The sequence below is a fragment of the Teleopsis dalmanni genome, chromosome X (genome assembly GCF_002237135.1).
Source record: "Teleopsis dalmanni isolate 2A chromosome X, ASM223713v2, whole genome shotgun sequence".
Lineage (NCBI taxonomy): Eukaryota > Metazoa > Arthropoda > Insecta > Diptera > Diopsidae > Teleopsis > Teleopsis dalmanni.
The window spans coordinates 29,984,630-30,010,300 of record NC_051848.1 but is presented as its reverse complement, the minus strand read 5'-3'; the positions used below and the strand labels follow the sequence as shown (position 1 = coordinate 30,010,300).

Below are 25,671 nucleotides of genomic sequence, written 5' to 3'. Positions count from 1 at the left end.
AATTTTAACATAAACCAAGGTATTTAACACTGCTGCTTTGATATCTCAAATTTTTAACCAATTTTCTATTTTGTGTCATTTAACTAGTCACACCTAAGTTTTGATTTGACATTAAAGAGAAATTCATATAAATTTCTATAAGTGTTGACTTAATACCCAATATTATCCGAGTATTTAACATAAGTGTACATTTTAATTGACATTTTAATTTCCAATACGAAATTATCGTATCCAACATTTAACATAAGTGTTACTTAACTTAATTATGCATTGTATAACTGTTCTTTAATCTAAGATATATGTAGCTATCAGAACATTATTTACTTTATGTTGTATATATTTCCTATATAAATTGTTTACGTTTCAATTTCTAACATTTATATTCCAAAAATCACATACAGACAACTAAAACAATAGATCTTTTTAGAGACCACTTATGATGGATATTTTATGTTATCCAAAATAACTGTATGGTCAACTGAACTATATGTTATATTTAGAAATAGGATAGTGAACCTTATAAATAGAGACGCTAAAGCTATATTTTAAACATTTAAGTCACGTCATGGATCTGAGTGACAATAGACTCCCTAAAATTCTGGCATGTTTCCTCTTAAATACGAAGAGAGGTCTTTTCGAAAAGTGGCAATCTATAGCTAATGTAGATTGCTGCTCGAAAAAGAGAAGTATATGGTACTTTGCAATAAAATATAGTGATAAAAATATGGTGAATGAAAGAGAAAAATTTATAATGGCAGCAAGAGCAAATAATTATAGACATACAGACGGTTGGGATATAAATCACGTGACCAGACTTATTTTATGGATGATATACCATTGAAACTATCAGCCAGATTTTTGAAACTCGGAGTGAACTCCTTACATTAAATTATAGAATACATGTACAAATCAATTCAACACATTGATCATTGTATGATCTAGAGCAGGCTAAGGACATAATACACTTTATTGGGTTATATCCAATTCTGAAAGAAACGCGCCACAAATTCTATAGGAAACTCACTCTTACAGAAGAAAAAATAATGGATGTATTAAACCGGGAAAAGTGGGCCGCACTTTCTGACTTTGTAAAAGATGCAACTAGTTACAGGCAAAGAATAATAGATGAAAACTTTTAGATTTAAATAAAATAGAATAAGAATAGGAAGAATAATTACAATTCCTTACGTACTTAGTTTGTTGGCAGACGGCATTTAAGCCATATTGCCATTAGTTTAATAATTAACAATTTATTTATACATATCATAAATGAACGTGTAAGGTTAGTTTTAAAATTGAAATATTATATTGATTTTGCACTAAAATAAAAATCCTATACTACTACAACTGATCAACTGAATTGACCATACTACTTACTATTCACTAGAATTCACTAGATTGAAAATTCAAAATTTTTTTTCAATTTCAAAAATTTCCTTACTGTTAACTCCTTTGCTATTCGAAATAGATTCCTTGTCGTGGGACAGAAATAAATTCTTTTACTCTGTATTAACTCTGTATTATATATAGTATTTCTTCTATATAAATTGTTTAAGATTAAATTCCTGACGTTTGTAGTCCAAAAATAACATACAGGCAATTAAACCAATAAATCATTTTAGAGACCACTAATGATGGATATTTTATGTTTTCCGCAATAGCTGTATTGACCTTATTACTATTTACTGGATTGTACATTCAAACATTTTTTTGAATTTAAAAATTTCCTTACTATTACCCCTTTTGCTATTCAAAATAGATTTCTTGTCGTGGGACAGAAATAAATTCTTTTACTATGTATTAACTATATATATATATTATAGTATATAGTATTTCTTCTATTGTTTAAGATTCAATTCTTGACGTTTGTAGTCCAAAAATTACATACAGGCAATTAAACCAATAAATCTTTTTAGAGACCACTAATGATGGATATTTTATGTTTTCCGCAATAGCTGTATTGACCTTATTACTATTTACTGGATTGTACATTCAAAAATTTTTTTGTATTTAAAAATTTCCTTACTATTACCCCTTTTGCTATTCAAAATAGATTTCTTGTCGTGGGAATGAAATAATTATTTTTACCAGAACATTATAAACTCTGTACTATATATAGTATGTCTTCTATATAAACTGTTTACGGTTGAATTCCTAGCATTTGTAGTCCAAAAATCACATAGGTATAGGTATAGGTTGGAGTGGCGGCCTTGTATCCCAAAAAGCCCACTTAAGCACAAATAAAGGCCCGTTGTGGTACCACAGGAGTTACGTTATTTGTATATAGATTTTAATCAGTATACATTTAACGCCGAAAGAAAGGTAACGACTCCCCCATTATGCAAAGGAAAACCAACCTGACAGTTCTATGAACTTGGCTAGGTCCCTAACATTACAGGATGACAACTCAGTCAGGTCAGTTAGAAAAGGAGATCCAAGGATTTTTAATCTTCTTCTGGCTAGGGAAGGGCACTGACACATGAGATGGAGTACAGTCTCCTCCTCATCCTCAGAGCCACAGCCTCTACAAAAGTCATTAAAGGGGAGACCCAGTCTCATAGCATGCCTTCCTATTACGCAGTGTCCCGTCAGCACAGATACCGTAGTGCTGAGCAGGTTCCGTCTTAGTTGAAGTAGCTGACGGGTTCTTTTCTTGTCAAAGTTCGGCCAAGTCAACCTAGAAATCTGACATTGAGGTTCGTCAGCCCAGTATTGCTTGGCTATACTCAGGTATTTTTGTATGATTGCCAGTTTAGCTGTAGCAAGAGGGACGCCTATATCAGAGAGAAAAAAAAAAAAAAAAAAAAATCACATACAAAACAATAGATCTTTGTAGATGGGTATTTTGAGATATCCAAAATAGCTGTATTGACCATACTACTATTTACTGGATTGAATATTCAAAGATTTTTTTGAATTTAAAAATTTCCTTACTTGTCATGGAACAGATATAATTGTTTAATATAAAATGTCTATAGAATCAGATCTAACCAGATTACTATTTGTTAGCCTTGCTCTAATTTCAGATATGTTCAACGCTTCAGCATTAACATTTATCTATCCAAAATATTATGACTTCAAAGGTGACTTCAAAGATTAAAGTCTTTAAACGAAAATTGTTGATTTTTTCCATGAATCTCTTTAAGGAAGTGTTAAGGTCTCGATGTTATGTGTTAAGAGTTTTCGTTGTCTCGCTAGTCGGTGTAATTTTTACCCGCTGATCTAGTGACTAGCTAACATCTTAGTGGCTTTTAGGTAACATATCATTGGTCATCTTATGCATTTAAAAGTGTACAAATTTTAATGGAACATAAAAATCTAAATAAAATACTTATTCCGTTTTCATTTAAATATTCAAATAAAATCGAAGTCGTGAGCAACGAAACACTTTTGCTTTCCTCTGCATGCAAATTGTGATGTAACATATATCCATCGTACAATCGGTTATCGCACAGTAAACAAAGTCTAGTGTCCAATCGTCGGAGAAGAAAGAAAGCTATAAAATGGCATTAGCAGCATTAGCTGCATTTGGCACAAGTTGCCTTGTTTAATGATTCCAACCTGACCACCTATAAAATATGATGCAACACTTGTTGAAGCTTCAGTCAGTTCGTATTCGTTGACGAAGGTGCATTTTCAGTTGCATTGCGGATTCATTGACGTCATTTGCCTGTAAATAGAGAAACAACCAAGACGCGAACTGAAAAGTGGAAACGAGTTGGGTGTGCGCACTAATTCGAAAATACATAAAAAAGTCCAAGAAAAATTATAGTGAACTAAAAATAAAGTAAATTAAGACGTACGTTATTTACTAGTTTTTCCACAACACAACAAAAACAGCATCAACTGGAAAATTAACACAAGCGATAAAGACAAGGAAGACACATGCATTTATTAGCTTAAAGTGCCATGATTTCTAGAAAGTGAAAGTGGCTGTTACATTTTCCGCAAGTGTGAAGTATTTCCATTGACCACAGCAACGGAAAAATGTTTTACGCGGCAATATTCTTCACAACACTTATACTAATTTTCCTCTTGTGGGGTGTGAGAAAACCTCCAAAGTTTCCGCCCGGTCCTAAATGGTATCCAATCGTTGGTTGTGCGTTGCAGATATCGCAGCTGCGTGTGCGTTATGGCACATTCTGCAAAGTGATCGATGAGTTGGCCAAGTATTATGTAAATCCCTATGGCTTATATGGCTTGAAGATAGGCAAAGATAAACTAGTGATTGCCTACTACAATGACACCATTAACGAAATGATGACTAATGAAGATATGGATGGGAAGCCGGATGGCATTTTTTACCGTACACGTACTTTCAATTCCAAAAAGGGTATCCTAGTAACTGACGAAGAGTTTTGGGTTGAGCAGCGACGTTTTATATTACGTCACTTGAAGGATTTCGGTTTCGCACGAAACGCAATGGTTAATAATATACAGAATGAGGCTGGTTATCTAGTGGATGATCTGAAGCAACGTATACGCGATCACGGCGGTAAAAAAGCGCGTGTAACAATGAAAGATTTGTTTACAGTGTATGTGCTGAACACGTTGTGGACGATGTTGGCAAGTAAGCGTTATGATCGCAATAGTCATGAAGTGGCGGAATTGTTGAATATGTTTTTCGAATTGATGCAGAATGTGGATATGATTGGTGCACTTTTTAGTCATTTTCCATTTATGCGTTTTATAGCACCAAATTATTCGGGTTATAATCGATTTGTAGAAACCCATCAACGCTTCTATGCTTTCATACAGAAGGAAGTTGATAATCATAGAAAAACATTTATGAATAACGCCATTCCGCGTGATTTGATGGATACCTACTTACGTGAGCTGGCCGATCCAAATCATAAGGACTCTTTCAGTGAAGAACAATTAATGGCTGTATGTTTAGATATGTTTTTGGTCGGTTCGGAAACGACAAATAAAAGTATTGGCTTTGCTTTCTTACACTTAGTACGCAATCCAGAAATACAAGAAAAAGCATTTGCAGAAATAAAAGAAGTTGTGGGGCTTGAGCGTTTGCCAGAGTGGAAAGATCGTCCTAAATTAATATATTGTGAAGCGATTGTTTTAGAAGCACTGCGCATGTTTATGGGGAATACTTTTGGTATACCACATCGTGCGTTACGCGACACTCGCTTGAGCGGCTATGAAATACCAAAAGATACTATGGTTGTGGGATGTTTTCGTGGTATGTTAATGAATGCACATGACTTTCCCAATCCCAGCAAATTTCAACCTGAACGGTACATTGTTGATGGCAAGCTTAAAGTTCCAGAAGCACACAATCCATTCGGTTTTGGTCGGCATCGTTGTATGGGCGATATTATGGGGCGACAGAATTTATTTTTATTTACAACTGCAGTTCTACAAAATTTTAAAATTTTACCATTACCTGGTGAATTGCCTGATGATGAACCCTTGGATGGTGCTACAGCTGCTGTGAAACCTTATGAAGCTATACTAGTTCCCCGTTGTGGTGTTATGGATTAATTGGTAAAGCTTAAAACATTTGATTAATAAAAAAAAATAAATAAATTGTTTGCTATTTGTTGTTTAAAAAATTGTTAATTTTACTAATATATACTAAAGGACTTGTAAGAGAAAATATGAAATTAGAGTAAACAGGAAACGAGCTTGTAAAAAAAATCCAATTCAATTCGAACGTTGTGTCAGACCCAGAAAGCGGGACAGCAAAGAGACATATTATGAAATTTGTCTATAAGCAAAGAGATAGCATAAACCCAAGCAAAAAAAGGGTATTTAAAAAAAAAGTAATAAATTGCTATTTTAATAAACCTCTGGACTGGAATAAATAACATTGCAACATTGTTAACGACAGCAAGAGATAGAGAAATATATCATGAAATTGCAACAAATTAATATTAAATGGAACGTAAAATCAAAAAAAAAAGAATTAATGTGATTCTTATTGTAATTATTTAACAAAGTATTCGTTAAATCATCATCATGATCATCCATAACTATACAGTCCATGTAAGAACTAAGCTCGTCCTCCATACTTTTCTGTTTTTGGCTTTTATCCTCCAGTTGATAACATTCATATCTGTCAGATCTTGTCGTACAGTGCAACTCCATATTTTTCTCGATCTTCCTTTATTTCTTGTTATTCTAATTTCTTTTTCGAAGATTCTGGTTGCATCCGCCCAACGTGCCCTACCGACTTCAAACGTTGCTGTTTTATATGCTTGATTATTGTGTCACCTCCCATCAGTAGATCGGGGTCAGATATAATGATATTTTATGCGATATTCTTTGCTTTCTTGTACTGGTCCAAATACTTTTCACCAATAACATAGAAAAAATTTTCAAAAAAAATCAATAAGTAGATAAGAAAATTTAATATGCAATAATAGTGCTTGGAGTAGTTTATCTACAAAATACACAAAACTAACTATTAAAACATTATGAAGACAGATTGTCAGTTTATGTGCAGTAAAAATTCCAATCTGTTTTAAAAACTCCCAAACTAAATAGTGTATAAATATTCTCATATGATGATATCTCTTCATTTATTTTCTACACATTCTCCATATGTTAATATATTAAAAATAAATTTAATTGCCTTTCACCCACTTACCGAGCCGAAATGCTCAAACTTACGGATAGATGCATATCAGTCGATGCATCTATCTACCTGCGTATAGTGCTGGAAAAGATCCGGGTACGTGCTTATGTCTTGTGTTCGCACTCATATGGCGCTTGGCTGTTGTCTTCGCACACAGCACACGCATGTGTGTACGTACGTACGACAATTGTGTGAAACCCTTTTCCGGTTTTCTTTTTCCCGCCCTAATTAAAGATTTGGTATTTTGAAGAGGATGTTAAAACCCAAACAAAAAAATTTCCCTCATAAATTAATAACATAATGTGTATTCCCAGTTTTCTTATTTTTTGTTTTGTTTTTGAAATTTTTGCATATGAACTCTCATTATATATGGTCAATATTGTATCATTAAAATCTTGATATATAATCTGGAAAACATCTTAACAACATAACACGGAATTCGAGCTATGATATAGCAATAACGATACAAAATAAACTTAGAGGAAGTTTATATTTTTTTTTTGTATTGTAAGATATGTTTAACAGGTTCGCAATTATATTTTCAATTTAAAAAAATTGTTAATAATTTAATAGTTTGTTAATAAAACAATGTTTAATATAGCATTAGTATCTCTGTTTTGATCAATAACCACTAAAGGAACTAAACATTGCTTGAAGAAAGTTTAGAGGTTATCATTTAGACCAGGGCTGTCCAAAGCACGGCCCACTGGAATTATGTGACCCGTGGCTTATATATATGCGGCCAGTGACATGCTTCTAATCCGCCACAATTAGGTTAAATTTTCTTTATTATATTTTGATAACTTCACATTATTTTATTTTTATGGTAATTCAAACAAAATAAAGTAAATATTGACAATAACTTTGGTACAACGTATGACAACAACTAATTTTAATAATGTAGATATTGATAGAATTATGAAAGATAAATTAATGAAGAATTATTAAAACTAATTTTAACATTATCACCGACTTTTTATATTTCTCCGGCAAAATAATGAACGTATGTATTTATTTCTGCGGCCCTCCAACCTATTCAGTGATTTAAATACGCCCGCGATCATATCTGGTCTGGACAGTCCTGATCTAGACGAACTTATTTTACTCAAACACAAACTCTTTAAGAAATTCAGGAACTGGATTAAAAGAATTCAACGTTGCTAAATAATTAGTAAAGTGTAAAGAAGCTGAGACACATCAAGAAAACAACACATTTTAATGACTCCAAATAGTGTTTCTTTGTCCACCAACTGTTTTTAATGGATCTCAACATTGTTGAAAATAAGTTTAGAAGCTCTCACCAATTATTAACCTCAAGTCCATTCGCCAAGTATGGAATAGATTTGGGTGTTTCGGGTTAGGCTAAGGCCCCTATGCACTGCAACCAGTTTGATCTATTGTGTACCCCTTTGTATTTAGTTATTTAATATCTCGAGGAATCGAACCAGCTCCTTTGGTGGGAAGACTTTCGAAAGTCTTCATTAATTACAAATGGTTTCAATCATCCTAGAAGTATTAGGTATAATCCATTTTTAACATTTTTATTTAACACGCATTATAAATCATTATATTTTCTATTTTAATTAGATTTCTTAATAAAATCGAATCTGTCATTGCACCCATACTCATTTCTTAGTTTATCTTATGTCTTTGTTTCTGGAGAAGAGCTGTTAGTCACTATTTATTTATGTTGTTTTTGTCTGACTATAATTAATATATGGATTAATCTTAGCTTGAAATCTTTTGTGTCCAACTTCACCTCTTTGGACACCTCTTTGGGTGATTTTGAGTTTGAGTCATACTAATTTTACATACCATATTTTCTCAAGATTTTTCTAAATATTGCTATTAATTCCATATAATTCTAACTATCATTAAGAACTTTATTTTTTATGCTGTTCTTATAGATTTTCACTTTGAAAATTGACACAATACTAAAAAGATTGATATTGTCAATAACATTGACAGTACTGTGGTTCAATATTAACTATGAACCGGATAAATTTCTATAATGATTCGGTTGAGTGTAGTTCCATAGTATTCTGAAATATTGTTATCATTGATCAACCATTTTTTTCATGCAAAGGTGTAATAGTTGAATGAGTGGTTACTAGTATTATACTGAAAAGTCAAATAGACCGATTTAAAAAAAATGAAGATCACATAGTTGTTTTGAATATTAATAAATATTAATATTAAATATTATTTTCAATTATTTTCTTATTTTATTTTTAATTATATTTTATTTTAATGAATATTTTCAATTTTTAATATATAATATTAACTATTAAAACCATCAATAGTCCTTGAAAATATTTAGTAGTTTAAGAGTTCATATATAATTTTTAGACTACAGAGACCATAATTTAATCTGCTATAATAAGTTTTGTCAATTTTTGTTGTTTATTCATAAACTGACTATATATGGTAATTATTATTTTATTAAGTCAAACTAACGCATAAACCACAGTTATATAAATTTACTTTATTGCTAATAAAGTTTTTATAAATAAATTTTATAAAGAGGCTTTCTCGAAAAGTAGTGAACTACAACAACAAAAATTCTTTTTTATATTATTTTAATTAATTGAATTTATGACTGACCATACAGCTGTTTCGAGTATTGTCAAATATCCATCATCAGTGGTCTTGATAATAATTCTTGTATTTGATTATTCGTAAATAATTTTTCAAGACTGCAAGTACCAGGAATCGAATGCGTGTCCTACCAAATTTGAAGCTCAGAGCCAGCGCTCCTTAACCAACTGACCCAAAGCCGTACTTGACTTTTATATTCGCACATTTTTCTGGTTTTGGCTAATTTACTGTGAAAGTTTTATTAATATATTCAATAGCTTTGTTTATATTAGAACGAAATTATAAACCAGCTACAGATTAATTGAATTATTTAATTATATTTTTTATTTTTAATTATTAAATTTCAATAGTATTCTGTTTGTAGAGGCATTATTTGTTGCATGATTTATATATTCTTTAATATGCGAATTTTATCTATAAAATTTTACTAATAATTTATAAATTTATAATTAAAATTATTGTCGTTGTCAAATTTGCGAATGAATGTTTCTTCATATTGTACTTTCATTAGATTACTTACATCGTCTAAGCCTGTTTATAGAGTTTTTGCTTGAAGTCGAGTTCTATAGTCGCTTTCAAATTATAAAGATATTTAAAGTGTTTGGGATCAAGCGATTCCAGCATCTCAACCATATGTACTTAATCAAAAGAAGATTAGCTCTCTTCTTCTATAACATATCTGTATAACGTGTAGATGATAAATTTATGGGTACCTTCCAGATTCTATTATTCTATTCTTTAAATTAATGGGTAGTCTCCAAAATATAAATTAATTATAAAAAACAAGTATTGAAATCTTTCACTTCTGTTTGTTGACAATTCACAAAAGACTGTCCTATTAAATATACATAAGAATGTATTATTTAGTAGATAAAACTTTACAAATTTTTAATACAAACGGGTTATTACCGTTTAAGGGAGTATCATAAACCTTTTGGTTGCATAATATTTATATGATATGAACTAAAATTGACAATAATCAATGCCACGTAATTATTTCCTTTTACAATGCCCGAAGTGATGAGCACAAATCTTAAGATCAAGAAAGACAAGCGTGAAAAGATATTACCTGACACAGAATTTCTTAAGTAATCCATGGTTTCCTTATAATTATAAGTAAATTGATAGTGCAATGACATCAAATACTTATGTTAACATATATCGCGACTTTCACTTTCAATAATTCCATAAAAGTCCACGCATATTGCATAATATTTCCCAATTCCGCCAGGTTGCAGATGTGGTATGGGCTTTCCTTAATGCCGATTTGTGCCATTTGAAGTGCCATTTGAAGTGCACATTATCTGGCATTATATTGGCTTTGGAAATGTTTAAAAACAAACTCGCACATTATGACTATTGTTCATTAATTGAACTCAATTGTATTACATACAAAAACATCAAAACACTATAAAAGGATTAGCCGCAGAGAAAGCGAAAAATTTTGGAATATTGTCTTTTAAGTGGCAAATTAATATCCCTCTTAACTGTTCGCTCTTCCAGTTTTCCACAATAACAATAAGGGAAAACCGCAATTTGTGAATGAAATAATGCGTCAATTCATTAAGAAATTCCGTAATAAGCCTATCCCTATACGTGGGAAAATTTAAATTTAAGGATTTTTACCTACCGCGGTAATGACCTGATATTGCGCTCATGTACGTATGGGTTTTTATGCACCAGAGGGGATTCGTACTCGGATTGGATTTAAAGCAAAAAAGAAAACCAAATAAACGATCGAAAAAAAATACGAAAATTTCAATATGAAGGGAAATTCGGAAAGATCAAAATTCCAGATTTTATCGTAAGTAATTTTTTCATTTTTCGAACATATGAGGCAAATCAGTCAGTTATATATGCATATGGCAGGCACTTGAGCGCAAACTACCTAAGCGGTATTTTGCTACAAATAGCATAGCTATGAGCTGGGATCACTCATTCTTTGAGCACACTTTAAACTGAACGGATAGTCAAGAACTGCGTATTGATAACAGAAAACCGAAAACTGAAAACCGATAATATGTCATACTTCTATTCTATTCTGTACTCTGTCTTTGTCTGTATTCTAACAGTGACAATGGTGGAGACGGCTACGCTTATGAAGCACTTAAATTACTTCAACAATCAAAATCCTTATAGCACAGAAATTGTAAGTCAAAATTTTTAAAGAAAAATTCACAGACAATAAAATACTTATACCATTTTTTATTATCTTTCATTTTTTTATAGTTTCAAGCTTCATTTTCATTGGAAAATGTCATGGGTAACAGTATTGAGTTGGCGTTACAAAGTTGTCAGCAGAGTTTCAAGTGGTCGCGTTGGAATTGTCCAAGTACCGATTTCTTCATGCGTCGCACCTCTAAGCCACTACAACTGGATCGTGAGGATGCTTATGTTACAGCCATTGCAATGTCTGCGATACTATATACCATCACAAAGGATTGTGCAAGTGGGCTTATCAATGATTGCCGCGTTAGTAAGGAAAACTCCATAGTCACGCAGTGTGCAGAGGATCCAAAAAAAGCATTGCAAATTTATGAGCAACACATTGGAGCTATAACGTTTAACAGTGATTTCCATGGTTCTGTGTTAAAACATAACCACAAAGTAATAACGAATTTATTGAGTAAATCTCTAGTGCAGCAATGCGGTTGTGCTTCTATGGGTGTAACAGGCTGTACCAACGAGATCTGCATAAATGTGCTGAAGCCTTTTGCGGAAATTGCCGCTGATATATATCAAATGTATGAAAACGCTATAGAACTGAATAATAATTTTATAAATTCCCGTGTTATTTGGGAAAATGTGCCATTGGATTCATTAGTATTTATGAAGGAATCACCGAACTATTGCGAACCCGATGCAGTGCTCAATTGGAATGGTGTACGCGGACGTCAGTGTTCGACAGCAAATGAAGAGTATGTGTCAACACAAGAACGTGAGTCTTGTCAAACTCTCTGCCATGGATGCGGATTTAAAGTTGTCGCCCAAAATCAGGTTACCGAACGACGTTGTAACTGCAAACTAACCTGGGGTTTCCAAGTACAATGCGATACGTGCGTGAATGTGGAACGACAATATTATTGCTATTAACTATTCTGTTATAATTATGGATAATTATTTTTTATAACTACTTAACAATATGTACAAATTATTATATTTTAAAATTAATTAATGTAATTAATTTTTTACTGCGCGCTTGCTAAATAAGCCTCATATTTTTAAAAACTCACCTGATAGTGTTTATTATGTTAAAAAAAACAAATTTACTTTATAATGTTACTTAATACTTAATTATAATTAATTCATTTTATATAAGTTTAGTTTAGTTGTAGTGTACTGTATTAAATACAAATAAATTACAAAACAATTACCATATAAAAACAATTATTTTTATAATTTTTCAACAACAAATAAACTAATCTATGTTAATTACAATTAATTGGAATTGGACTGGAAGAAGTGCTCCAGCTAGCAAGGTCCTTAATTTGATATCCGTAGGTGGAAAACGCGGTAGAGGAAGCCCGCATCTTCGACGGAAGAACCAGGTTACAAACGATTTTGGTGCGCTTGGTACTACCAACTCGATACAACAAGTCATTGATCGAGCTGGTTGTCGGAAGCTACTTGACACGGCCAAGGATGACTCACGTCTGTAATGGCGAACTAAGTAAATAAGTAATAAATTAGTATAATTAAATAAAATTATTAGAATTAATTAACTAATTCGTTAATTAACAAACAACTAATTGTACTTGTACCACATTTTGTAACAGGTCCATAATACTCTTTGTTTCTATATAATCGCAATGCATATTTATAACTTTTCTTTTTGTCTCTTTTCTTCTTCTTATTCCAACATTAATATGGTACGCTATATAAATTTTGATAATTGTACGTTGACCTACCACAAATTATAATCTATAATCAATCCCAATTTAAATATACCGTACAGTGATTGGACCGATATTTAAAAATTGATGCAATACATAAATCCTAATGGGTCACAAAAAAGAAATCACCAAGAATACATAGTTATAGATATGTAAAGTTTTTAAAGCTTCAATCAAAGGAACTGATAGAAGAACACATTATCGAAAACAATGTAAGCAAGATATAAAACATAATATTGGTATCGGAATCGTCAAAATTATGAACAATGAAAAAACAAAGGATATAATAGAAAAAAAACAAATAAGGTAAGATATAGCATACGGTATTGGAACCTTAGTGGTGACGGTTAGAGAAAGGTGGAAGTAAAACATTGTGGCGATTAAAGAAAGAAACAATGATTAGCACCAAACCGCGATAAGCAATCAATGGCAGTAATAAAGATTTTAAAAAAAAACCAACAAACCCATGTCTGAGGTGGACATCCTTTAAATTAACATTATTAGAGCACCAAACTAAGTCAATCATGGATCTAGTGTAAAACAGATTTAGATTGCATATAAATTTAGAAACCAGATTAGATAGTTGTAACAAAAATCCTACGAATTCGTTTTTGAGGCTCACATTCTTAATATTTATATTATCAGAAGATCGAACTACATAATTAACTACATATGTAATTAATCGAACAGAATTAGATATCATCTAAATTTAGAAATTAGATTAGATGGTATCTAAAATATCAAGAAAGATTTAGTGAATTATTAACGGTTAATATAAGCATACCTATTTAATATAAGATCACTTAACTTAGAAATTGTGACAAAGTATTCTTATATCTTATAGATTTGTAGGGCACAGAAGTATATGGTTAAGTCACTGTGCATTGTGAGTATTAGTTAACTTAACATAGTAAGAATGTCAATAGAAATGAAATAAAAGATATAGAATTTCATGGATATTAGTTATAGACTAATTTTGTATCCTTTTTCAGTGTTAATGGCTAACTTAAAAGCTTTTAGGATTCATTTATATATATATATTATTTTTCTCAGGTCGTTCACTTATCGGTAAAACAAATTGTTGAGAACTTTTATTGCCTTAATAGTTAGAGATAGGAATACTATGTATTTTAAGCAAGTGTCGTAACTGTAATAATATACATATATTATCGGTGGATTGATTTTATCCGTTATTTGGGAGTGTCAAAAACAGGTCCTTAATATAGTCGTTTCTTTGCTAAGCATGCTGGCTACACACAATTGCATAGATGAATGTGATGAAAATAAATAGTCGCGGATAGTTGGTCTTTTATATGGATTTTAGACACCTGAAGACTTCTAATTGAATCTCATAAAATTCTTAAAGATTACTAGCCTAACAAGAGAGTAAATAGATTTCAAATGAATGAAAACAGTTCTCTAATCACTTATGGCAATATGAACAAAACGACTTTTAACACAGGCGAGGAAGAATATGTTTCATAATGCAAAGATAGTAGACAGAATACTTGAAACGAGTTAAACTTAATGGGTTTTCGTTTGGCTATTGCAATAAATATACCCCAGACTCAACAAAGTTCATGAGCGAAAGCTTGGTCTGCGCCTAGTGATTTAAGTATCTTAAATATAGAGCATCATAAATTGGATGGATGGTCAGTTTATTAACGTTTTTTTTACTTATTATCACTGAAATCTGATTTCCAGCATTCTAGGCGTGAAGGTTCAATGGCTGGAATCAGTGGCATAACTACATTTTTTAGGCCCATAAACGAATTCTAACTAAGGGGATCCTACTAACATCTTTTTATACCGTTTACACGAAAAAGTGTAAAAAGGGTATATTAGGATTTTCGTAACGTCTGTTTGAAGTCTCTTTCAGTATTTGAACAATGTGTCAATTTATTCTGTGTATCACAATTAGCAAAGGCTATGTTTCGTCCCACTTTTGAGAATTTATTAAAAATAAATATAATGAATACATAAATTTATAATGGGGCCCCCTAAGTTCGGGGGCCCGAAAGCGTTGCCTCCAGTCGCTTCACTGTAATTACGCCACTGGCTGGAATCTTAATTACTTATTCCCAGAAAATGATTTACATTCTTTTCAGTAGTAATTATTATTAGACTGTTAATAATAATAGTAATAACCATAGTAATAGTAGTCGCATACTTTTGGCTTCTAAATATATTAATATCAACGGTTTCAACCCATTATGTCGACTTTAATAGAAACTAGGTTAATACTTTTATACATATTTTAATCAGTTTCTACTCTTAGTTCAATAATGAAGCACAATGAAGCACTAAAAATACATATATTTTATCGAATTTTTTTTTTTTTTTGAAAAATTAGATACATTTACATATATACTTAATATACATATATTATAAAAATATATATCCATATAATTATTTTATTTTATTTTTTTTTATTTATTCATCATTAAACATTAATTATAATTTTTCATATATTTTTTTTATTATTTTATTTTTTTACATTTTATATTATTTATTTGTTTTTTTTTTTAATAATTTATTATCGTATATAAATTAAAATCTTTTATTTATGTTTTTTTTTTATTTATTTTTTTTTTGCGTTTGATTTCATTTATTTGAATTTTTTTTATATAGTTATTATTTTATATAAACTATGATTTTGTATATATGTTATTTTTTATTTTATTTTTTTTTATTTTATATTATTTATTTATATTTTCTTTTATTCATTTTTTATTGTATATAAATTATAATTTTTTATTTTTCTATTACATTATATTTAATTTATTTGTATATTTTTTATTTAATTATTATCATATATAAATTATGATTTTGTATTTATGTTATTTTTTTTATTTTATATTATTTATCAACATAAATATCCGCAAGAGAAAATTTGGCTGGATTGGTCACACCTTACGAAAGCCGTCAAGTGAAGTTTGTTTTCAATTCCTTATGTATAATAAATTATGTATAATATATTATGTATAATAGAAAACGAGGAAGGTCTAAGATTCCCTGGCGCAGATCAACACTATATGAAATCAACAGCTAAACTACACACCTTGGCAGATCATACACCAATATTGATGAGCTCAGAGAAGTGACAGTAAGAAGACAAAGATGGAGGCAATTTGTAGATAGCCCAGTATAAGCATAAGCCCAGTATAGAGGCAGTTTGGAATCATGTGTTGCAAAGCAAGGCTTAATAATAATAATTATTTATTTGTATTTATTTATTATAGTATATAACATATATATATATATATGCACATAATATACATATACATAATATTATAAAAATATATATCCATATAATAATTTTATTTTATTTATTTGTATTTTTTTATTATAGTATATAATATATGTATATATATATGTACATAATATACATATATTATAAAAATATATATCCATATAATAATTTTATTTTATTTATTTGTATTTATTTATTATAGTATATAATATATGTATATGTACATAATATACATTATCATAAAAATATATATTTTTGTATTTTTTATATATTTATTATTATATCTGTTTTATATAATTAATTTATTAAATAAGAAACTGAGAAAGTTTTAAAGATTTTTAATATATAAATAATACAAATAAAAAATTATTATTATTATTTGTATAATTAGTTAAGTTTTAATTAAATGACTCACTTATTAAATAAAACTAATAGTCTATTTTATATATAAAATAATAGTCGCAAGATTGAGCAGGCCTCACAGGCTGATATTATATAATTGTGTTGTTGTGCGAAATAAATGTGGACGAACCAACATGGTAACTCCCACAGCTAGAGAGGAACTGAGAGGGGAGGACATATTTAGCCTAACCGAACCTTGTACTAAACTTTTTAAATTTAACAAGACATTGACCAGACTGACCAGTTTTTAAAGCAGCGCAGACAAGCAGGCCTAGACTGAGATATGCAGCGCATGTGAAGCGCATGCGCCGCGCTGGAAAACTCATAATCTTATTGACGCACAAATTTTCTTACGACTCCAAATGGAGTTGTTGTGTCGCTTATTACTGTTGATATTATGTCACGGCAAATAGTAAAAGAAAAATAGTAAAAGATAGTAGCGCATAATTGGTAACAAATATTTACTATCGCTTGACTTTGACCAAATCCGGAAAATCATTATATCGTGAAACAGGCACTTGAGTTCCGGTTGACTTTGTTGTATTATGGTGAACCCGCGATTATTCGGTTGCGCATTAATTTCAGTATTTTTATGGTTTGAATCACAATTTGATCGATGGAATATAGAGCTTGGAATTGAAGCAGGCATGTGTATTTATGATGTGGACTCATGTCGTTTTCGACACAATTTCGTGAAGTAACTTATGGATGTAGTCAATGTAGCCGATGATGTCAATGCTTTCCATGCAGTCGGCAGCGTACTACTTGCCATCCACTGATATGGTGAAGTGGATGCCTCAACTTTTTGCTCTTGAGTGGATATATTTTATAAAATGTTTTTTATTTTTATTTTTATTTTCTTGCCACGAAATAAGATTGTCAACGCCATCGCAGAGAGGTGACTGTATTTAATGTTGATTTTCAATTTAAAATAATTTTGTTTTTATTTTTTTCATTTTAATTTTTTTTTCCTTCTTCAAATTTTTTTGGTGAAAATTTTTGCAATAGTTAGTGGAGTTTGAGCCTATTTTTGCCACCATTTGTGAAACAAACGTTCGCGCAATCAGTTGCAATATTTAAAAACTCATATAATTCAACACGATAATCGAAGTTTTTCTAGTCGTCGGTATAAAATGGCCTTTAGGTAATAAAACTGATTAGTACCAATTAAAGTACCTAGTGAAAATTAGATAAGAGATAGAGATAATAAATATGTTCTAAGAAATTAAGATACTAAGAACCACTCTTCCAAATTATTACAAGCTTTGATTCATCTCTAAAAATATAATTGATGTTTTTATTGAGAAGAAAAAAATAATTTTTAATTTATAAAAAAAAAGTGTTTGTGTTTTAAATCAAAAAATATATTCAACATGCATCCAACTTATTTAATGTTACATTTCCCCAGATTAATAATACTTATGGCGATGGGTCTTGGCGCTCTATACATGTTACACATGCTTGCGGAGGACTACAATAAAATACGCCAGCCTATAGCTGCTGCTCGTGCCGCAACGCAAGCGCTAATGACGGCAAGTGCCACATTGGCACGCGGTAAACGTGGACTGCCTACCAGTGATAATGTCAGCAGCCCAAGGAGAAATCTTAACGAAACTGAGCTCCAGCAAACAAATCTAGATTTAACGACAAGCACTAATAACTTAAATAGTTCAAATAATGTTAAGCTAAATATCGACTGGAAGCGCATACTTTCGCGAGATCCGTTTCACTGTCTGCTTTCCTTAATATGTCAGCTTGTGTCAGGTGCTGAGCAAGATTCCAAAGATGCGACACAGATATTGAAATTTCTAGAATCGTCATTGAGTGATGTGCCGACAAAAATAAGTCGTGCCTTTAGTTGTGGGCTTGTTTTTCGCGGAGCAACGGAGCGGTGCTATAATGAATATCCATTTTGTATATATTCAGCAAAAACAATGCTAAGAATCCTCAAGTGGTTTTTAAGTTCTTCTACAGATCCAGAATAATAATATTTTTAAACATTTTATTTAAATAACATATTTTTAATAAAATAAAAAGACTTTATTTATCAATTTATATGTATGTACATATTTTTATTTATATATAAATTCATATCAATCAAATTTTATGTAAATAATCAAACTATTCGTATAAAAAATAGTTCATAATAATATTATATTATTATTATAGCAACACTATTTTTAAAGTTTGTAAAAATTATAATTTAAAATATAAATAATTATAATAAAAACATGCATTACATATAATAATTTCAATTCTTCCTGCGTAACTAGCGCCATCTATTGACGCAACATGTGAAATTAAGAAAGTGTATATGTTCCTGATAAACTGACTTTATAAACATTAATCACTTTTAATAAAGTTATGTGTAAGACTTATATAGCTTGTAGAGGAACTGAAGTAGTAAAGATAATTTATTTAAAAGAACTCCTTCCATAAGTTATGTAGATGAAGACGTAGAGAAAGCCATTGAAAACTACTTAGTTACCTATTCAATTATAGATTACAAATTTCTATATAAATAAAGAAAGAAATTCTCATGTTTCGCAGTTGTATAACAATGGATATGTGACGTCTAAATGAGCTGGTAAACTAGACTAAGTATCACATGAATTTTACCTAGCCTGAAAGACCTCTAGCACTAATTGATTAATTAATGATTTAAAACTAAAAATAAAGGTTTCTAAAAAAATACAAAATGGATCTGTGAGTTCTAAGTTAGTTGATCTACCAGACTGACTGTCACATAACCTTAACCTAACCTAGAAGAGCTCTAGAACTAATTGATTAATTAATGATCTAGAACTAGATATAGTTCATTATATTAATGTTCAAGCTCAGCTTATTTGTTTTTTAAAAACAACAAAAATTGGAATATATACGAAAATATTTACAATAATTTTTTCACAATAAAATATTTCGTTATCTTCAATATATTTAGGTATCCAAAATTAATCAGTACTCCATAATCAATCTAGGATGTGTCAAAATTGTATACCAAGTAAAAATGAATTAAATCTGCATATATAGTCAAAATACTTTATATTCAGTTACCTATATGAAGCAGTTAAGTGCAACGGACTAGAAATTAACATTCAAACAGCAAATCATATAGTTCAATAAATAGTTAGGATTGTTCCAGCCCTCATCGATTTCATAGATGCTCTATTATATTAATGAAGCTCCCAGTTACAAATGATTTGGCATGACATTTCGTTGCAATAAAGTTATGTACAATACAATACCATATAATGCATTTATAACTGCAGTTGCAAAAATAGTGTGGTGTCAATATATTCGCTTAATGATTTATCACCGTAGTTCCAAAAACCTGAATTATATATGGATATGTCAGTTAAAAGTAATATTTTATAGTACTACACAGCTACACATTTGGGTTTTTAAAAGCTTAGATATAACCAAATGCTAATTTTCGAGATGAGCCTATATTAAGTTCAAGTGGAAGTAGATGAAGTTTTATAGAACTCGTTATAATGATGAGATAAAGACTTACAATGAGTCTATAAATAACATAAGATACGTAACAGCACAGCAATTATGTTAGTTGAGGTACTTTATTATAATAAGTAGCAGTCTAAGCGAATCTGATTATAAAGATTTCATTGAAGAATAGAAGACGATATAGACTGGGAAAACGATGGATGGATAAACGATGTTCTTTTTAATCTGATATAAAAAGGTGTAAATGACTGTTGTACCCCAGTCAGTGTTCAATATCGACGTTTGAATAAGTGAATATTGTTGCAGAAACAATGATACATTAACGACAGTAAGCTAAAATATAAGAAGTTAAAACTTGCGGACTAACGCTTACTTTTAATATAGGGAAATAGAAGAAAATAAATCCATAACAAAGATATTGAAACGAAGATGTAAGGATTTTTAAACATTGGTACAATGGACTAAGAACAATGAAAAATTGCAAATTGTTGCAAAAATAGTTATCCAGTAAGCATGGAGCTTGAACTGGATTCTGTTTTCTGGATTCTGTTACTGTCTAAAAAACTTAAGAGGTGAAATTTAGTATTGAAGCATTTCATTTACTAAATTCATAGGATTTATAAAGTGCATTACAAAAGAAATGCGCAAAAAGTGGTACTCGCTTACAGCCTTGGTCGAGACCCTAATCGGAATATATAAGGAACCGAAGAAGAATATAATGTGCTTTATTATGGAGTCGCAGAAATGACAGCATAAATAAATACAAGCTATATATATAGTTTTTCTTTAATTTATTTTTTAATATAAGCAGTTAGATTAATTAATTTTAAAAGCATCTAACTTACTTACTCATTTGTACTCATACATACAGTTGTCTTATTTTTTTCTTCTTCTTTTTTGATTTTCGTACAAATTCTTTTTGTTATTTTTTTAATTTTTTTTTAAATTTTTTGTATAGATTTATATTATATACTTTTTTCTAAAATATTTTTAAATATTTAAAACAACACAATCACGACGTGAAATATAACGAAACATATATTAACGTGCAATGACGTCCGATGACCAACCTGTAGCATATATAGGATTCATTGCTCAGTTTTCCAATTTTTACAGTGGTTAACCGTTGTCATTTCATTGTATTTGAGTTGGACATTTCTAACTTCTTCTAGAAGTAAACAGTCTATTTTGTACTCATATTTTTGATAAGTGAACTTTTCCAGTTACACTTCGTCATTCCATTTAAAATGCAAGAGCATTCAATGCATCGTTGGCGTGGATATGTAAGCTTGATTTCAGGATGTGAGCAACCTGCGCCCCAATGTATTCAATAGATCTACTCGACTTTGTCAATGTTAGTTCTTCTACATCATCCCATTTCAAAGACTTTTCGGTACTCATGAATATAACAACCTGCGCTTCATCCTCCACAAATAACCTCTATGAATTTAAATATCTCTAACTAGAGATCTCTCTGTAGATTCAACAATAATAAACATATCTTCTTTTAAAAGTAAACAGTCTATTTTGTACTCGTATTTTTAATAAGTGAACTTTTCTAGTCACACTTCGTCGTTTTATTTAAAATGCTAGAGCGTTCAGTGCATCGTCGTCGTCAATATGTAAGCTTGATTTTAGAATGTGAGCAACCTGCGCCCCAATGTATTCAATAGATCCACTCGATTTTGTCAATGCTAATTCTTCTGCATTATCCCATTTCAAAGATTTTTCGGTACTCATGAGTATATCAGCCTGAGTTTCATCCTCATCAAATAAACTCTGTGAACTAGAATATTCGGAAATATCTGTCGTTGTTTGATTAGCTGTGCTAATTACTGTTTCATCAAAATCAGCAGATGTAGATTGCTGTGTTTCAGTTATTGCGGCAGCTTGTACTTTATTCGCAGAAATGGATTTTTCAGTTTGACTAACTGTGGCAACCTGTGCTTCATTCCAAGAAATGGATTTTTCAGTTTGACTAACTGTGGCAACCTGTGCTTTATTTGCAGAAGTCGATTTCATAGTCTGACTAACTGTGGCAACCTGTGCTTTATTAGCAGAATTAGATTTTTCAATTTGACTCACTATGGCAACCTGTGCTTTAGCATCAGTAGTAGCTTTTTTTGATTTGGACGCTGTTGCAACTTGTGCTTTAGACTCTTTACTTTTAGTGGATGTGACAACTTCTGTCTCGTCAATAGAAACTTTCTTTCCTGATTTTCTAGTTGTGGCAACCTGTGCCTCAGTAGTAGAAGTGTTTTTTTTAGATTTTCTAGATTTGGCATCCTGTACCTGAGTAGAAGTTGTATTTTTTTTTGTTTTTCTAGATGTGGCAATCTTTGATTTATCAGCTGATTTAGATTCTTCATTTTTTATATCAGTGCCAACATCAGTGGCTGCATCAACCGATAGAGAATTTGTGGATCGCTTGTTTGTTGTGGGAGCTTTTTTTGCATTAGATTTTCTGGTTTTTGCAACTGTAGTAGTTTTTTTATTATCAGCCGAAGTAGATTTCCTAGTCTTAGAGGGTAACGCATGTTGTACTCCAATATTATCATGAGAATTTTGCATTTCAAGAGAATCCGCAACCGGCATATTATTTTCCTTCAATGACTTCCGATTTTTTTTAACTTGAGAAACTGTAATAACTGTGTCTTCACTATTAGTTGAGGTTTTTTTGGGAATATTTGGAAGAGAAATTCTTCTCCGACCCATGGTAGGTTTTGGAGACTGTACAGCTTTAGCATTTGCCAGTGATTTTCTTTTAATTGTATTCTGTGGAAATTTTTTTTCGTTATATTATTTTTTTTTTTTAGTTTTATATAAATTTATTTTAATTACCAATTTAATTTTTACTTTGAATTGATTCGGTAATCTGTAAGACCTTTTATTTTGTTCAAGTTTTCCCTCTGATACGGAAGTAGTTATATACTTCTTAACTTGTTTGTGTAGCCGCTTAGAATCCAAAATATCTGAAAATATATAAAATATATATAGTATTTAATTAAAAATAATAAAATTTTAATGTTAATTTTAATGACAAAAAAATATATAATAGGTTAATCTTATCTTGAAAAATTGTTTAGTTTAATTTAATCCAAACCCATTGATAATATTAAAATTTAAATATAGAATATTATAGAAAACAACAATTTTATACAAATAAATATTAAAAAAGACAAATATAATAAAATAGTTCCAGATATAACAAAAGTTGAATAAGTTTTAGAGAAAATTATTACATTTTAATGCAAAAATGTTTATAAGACTTTATATAAACACATTTTTAGAAATAAAAACTAATTTAAAAAAATATACAAAAAATCTAAACAATTTTAATAAATTTTAAGAAATCTTAATTAATTTTAATAAATTTTAAGAAATTTAAAAAACTGAAAGACTAATTCATTTTTAAAAATTACATAAGTAAAATAATTTCATATATAAAAAATTTTAATGAATTAAAAAAAATTGTAAAAAATATATTTATTATATTAAACTTATATTTAATAAATTTTTAAAAGTGCACAAAAAAATGTAAAAGACTACATAAAAATATATTTCTATAAAATTTTTTAAAAATAATTTTAAAAAATATAAAAAAAATCTTATGAATTTTATATGAGTTTTAAAAACTCTTAATTAATTTTAACAGTTTTAAAAAATGTAACAAATGAAAGAATTGAATAATTTTCAAAAATTAAATAAATAAAATAATTTTCAACAAACTTAACAAAAAAATAAAAAAATTAATAAATAATATTAGAAAAATTTAATATATTTAAAAAAATGCAAAAAGTCTTAAAAGACTTTTGAAATTTAATTTTGAATAAATTTTAAATTATTTAATAAATACTTGCCATATTTTAAAAGTATTTGCTTCTCAATTGCAATAATAGATGAACCGCTCATTTTATTTAAATTCAAAATGGCTTCGTTCACCATCTTACGAGTTGATTTTCGTTTGAGTTTACCTAACGGCACGGGCTCAGAGGCAAGAACCGTAAGTAATTCAGTACCGTCAGCAACAGTTCCTAACTTTGACCCCTCATCAGATTTCTCACTGTCGTCGTCATCCAAATCAAGTATTTCAATTATTTCTGGATTCACTATAACCACATCGTCCTCTGGTTCGTTTTTCAATAAAAAAGCTCCAACATTTACAGAAACAGTGGCAATGTCACTTCGTTCCTGATCTTGGGAAAATAAAAAGGGATCGAATTCTCGCGCAAATGCCTCCTCCATATTTTTATTTAATTTTTATATAAACCACAATTTTAAATGATCAAACAATTAAAATTATTTGTAATAAAAAACTAATTTTTATTTTAATTTTGAAATCAAGAATTCTTTCATCAAGCGTTAGACTCTATTTATTTTAAGGGCAACTTCTATACGATCCACTGGTTTTAAATAGACTAAAGTTTTTAATTCTCAAATGAACTAAAACATGTTCGAAAATAATCAGTGGAATGGTTACAGTTTTAATACGGTTTTCATGTTTATAATTGAAACTGTTGTATTTATACAGGGTGATTTAATTATATGACAAAAAAAAGCTTATTATATATTAAAAGTTTAGTAATTATTTATATATAAATAATGAGGTTTTTAGAACAGTAGTGAACTACAACAACAAAAATTCATTTTATATTATTTTAATTAATTGAACTTTTGGCTGACCATATAGCTTTTTAGAATATTGCTAAATACCCATCATCAGTGGTCTTGATTTATATAAATACTATATATACAAAACATGCAACAAATAATGCCTCTACTATCAGAATAGTATTGAAATTTAACAATTAAAAATAAAATATATAATTAATTAATTCAATTATTCTACAGCTGGTTTATGGTTTCGTTCTAATATAAACACAGCAATTGAATTTGTTAAAACTTTCATAACAAGGTAACAAAACTACAAAAAATGTGCGAACATAAAAGTCAAGTACGGCTTTGGGTCAATTGGTTAAGGTGCACTGACTCTCAGCTTCAAATTTGACAGGGCACGAGTACGATTCCTGGTACTTGCAGTCTCAAAAAATTATTTACAAATAATTAAATACAAGAATTATTATCAAAACCACTGATGATGGATATTTGACAATACTCAAAACAGCTGTATGGTCAGCAAAAAATTCAATTAATTAAAATAATATAAAATAAATTTTTGTTGTTGTAATTCACTACGGTTCGAAAAGCGAGCGATAAGCGAGGCTTATTTATACCTCTACTGTTCTTTCAATTATAACACTCGGTTAAAAAATTAACTACACATCAAATGAAATTAAATGAATGCAGTCACCCTGTATATTTAGGTTTAGACCATAACCATCCCGACACTTTCTTTAAAGAGTCAACCTCTATTAGTCTAGACAATCTGAAGTTGCGGGGTATCATATTCACACCTCAGGTGAAAACAAATTCAGTATCAGTTATACTCCAAACAGTATCGAATGGTG

General features: G+C 30.0%; 4 protein-coding genes across 4 annotated transcripts; 3 read left to right on the top strand and 1 right to left on the bottom strand.

Moving 5' to 3' along the window:
- The first annotated feature begins 3,935 nt into the window (after positions 1-3,935).
- On the top strand, positions 3,936-5,499 carry LOC119688286 (probable cytochrome P450 303a1). The gene has a single exon (XM_038102966.1). The coding sequence runs from the start codon at positions 3,988-3,990 to the stop codon at positions 5,497-5,499; it is 1,512 nt and encodes a 503-aa protein (XP_037958894.1). The 5' UTR covers positions 3,936-3,987.
- A 5,771-nt stretch (positions 5,500-11,270) lies between these two features.
- LOC119688285 (wnt inhibitor of Dorsal protein) lies at positions 11,271-12,286 on the top strand. Its single transcript, XM_038102965.1, has 2 exons — positions 11,271-11,342; positions 11,423-12,286. Exons 1-2 carry the CDS (start codon positions 11,271-11,273, stop codon positions 12,284-12,286), a joined length of 936 nt encoding a protein of 311 aa, XP_037958893.1.
- A 332-nt stretch (positions 12,287-12,618) lies between these two features.
- Positions 12,619-18,726, top strand: LOC119688284. The gene is made up of 3 exons (XM_038102964.1): positions 12,619-12,848; positions 18,150-18,324; positions 18,367-18,726. The coding sequence occupies exons 1-3, from the start codon at positions 12,619-12,621 to the stop codon at positions 18,724-18,726; spliced, it is 765 nt and encodes a 254-aa protein (XP_037958892.1).
- A 2,753-nt stretch (positions 18,727-21,479) lies between these two features.
- LOC119689350 (probable GPI-anchored adhesin-like protein PGA55) lies at positions 21,480-24,609 on the bottom strand. Its single transcript, XM_038104167.1, has 3 exons — positions 24,064-24,609; positions 23,045-23,175; positions 21,480-22,978 (listed from the first exon to the last, which is right to left on the bottom strand). Exons 1-3 carry the CDS (start codon positions 24,446-24,448, stop codon positions 21,785-21,787), a joined length of 1,710 nt encoding a protein of 569 aa, XP_037960095.1. The 5' UTR covers positions 24,449-24,609; the 3' UTR covers positions 21,480-21,784.
- Between the last annotated feature and the right edge of the window lie 1,062 nt (positions 24,610-25,671).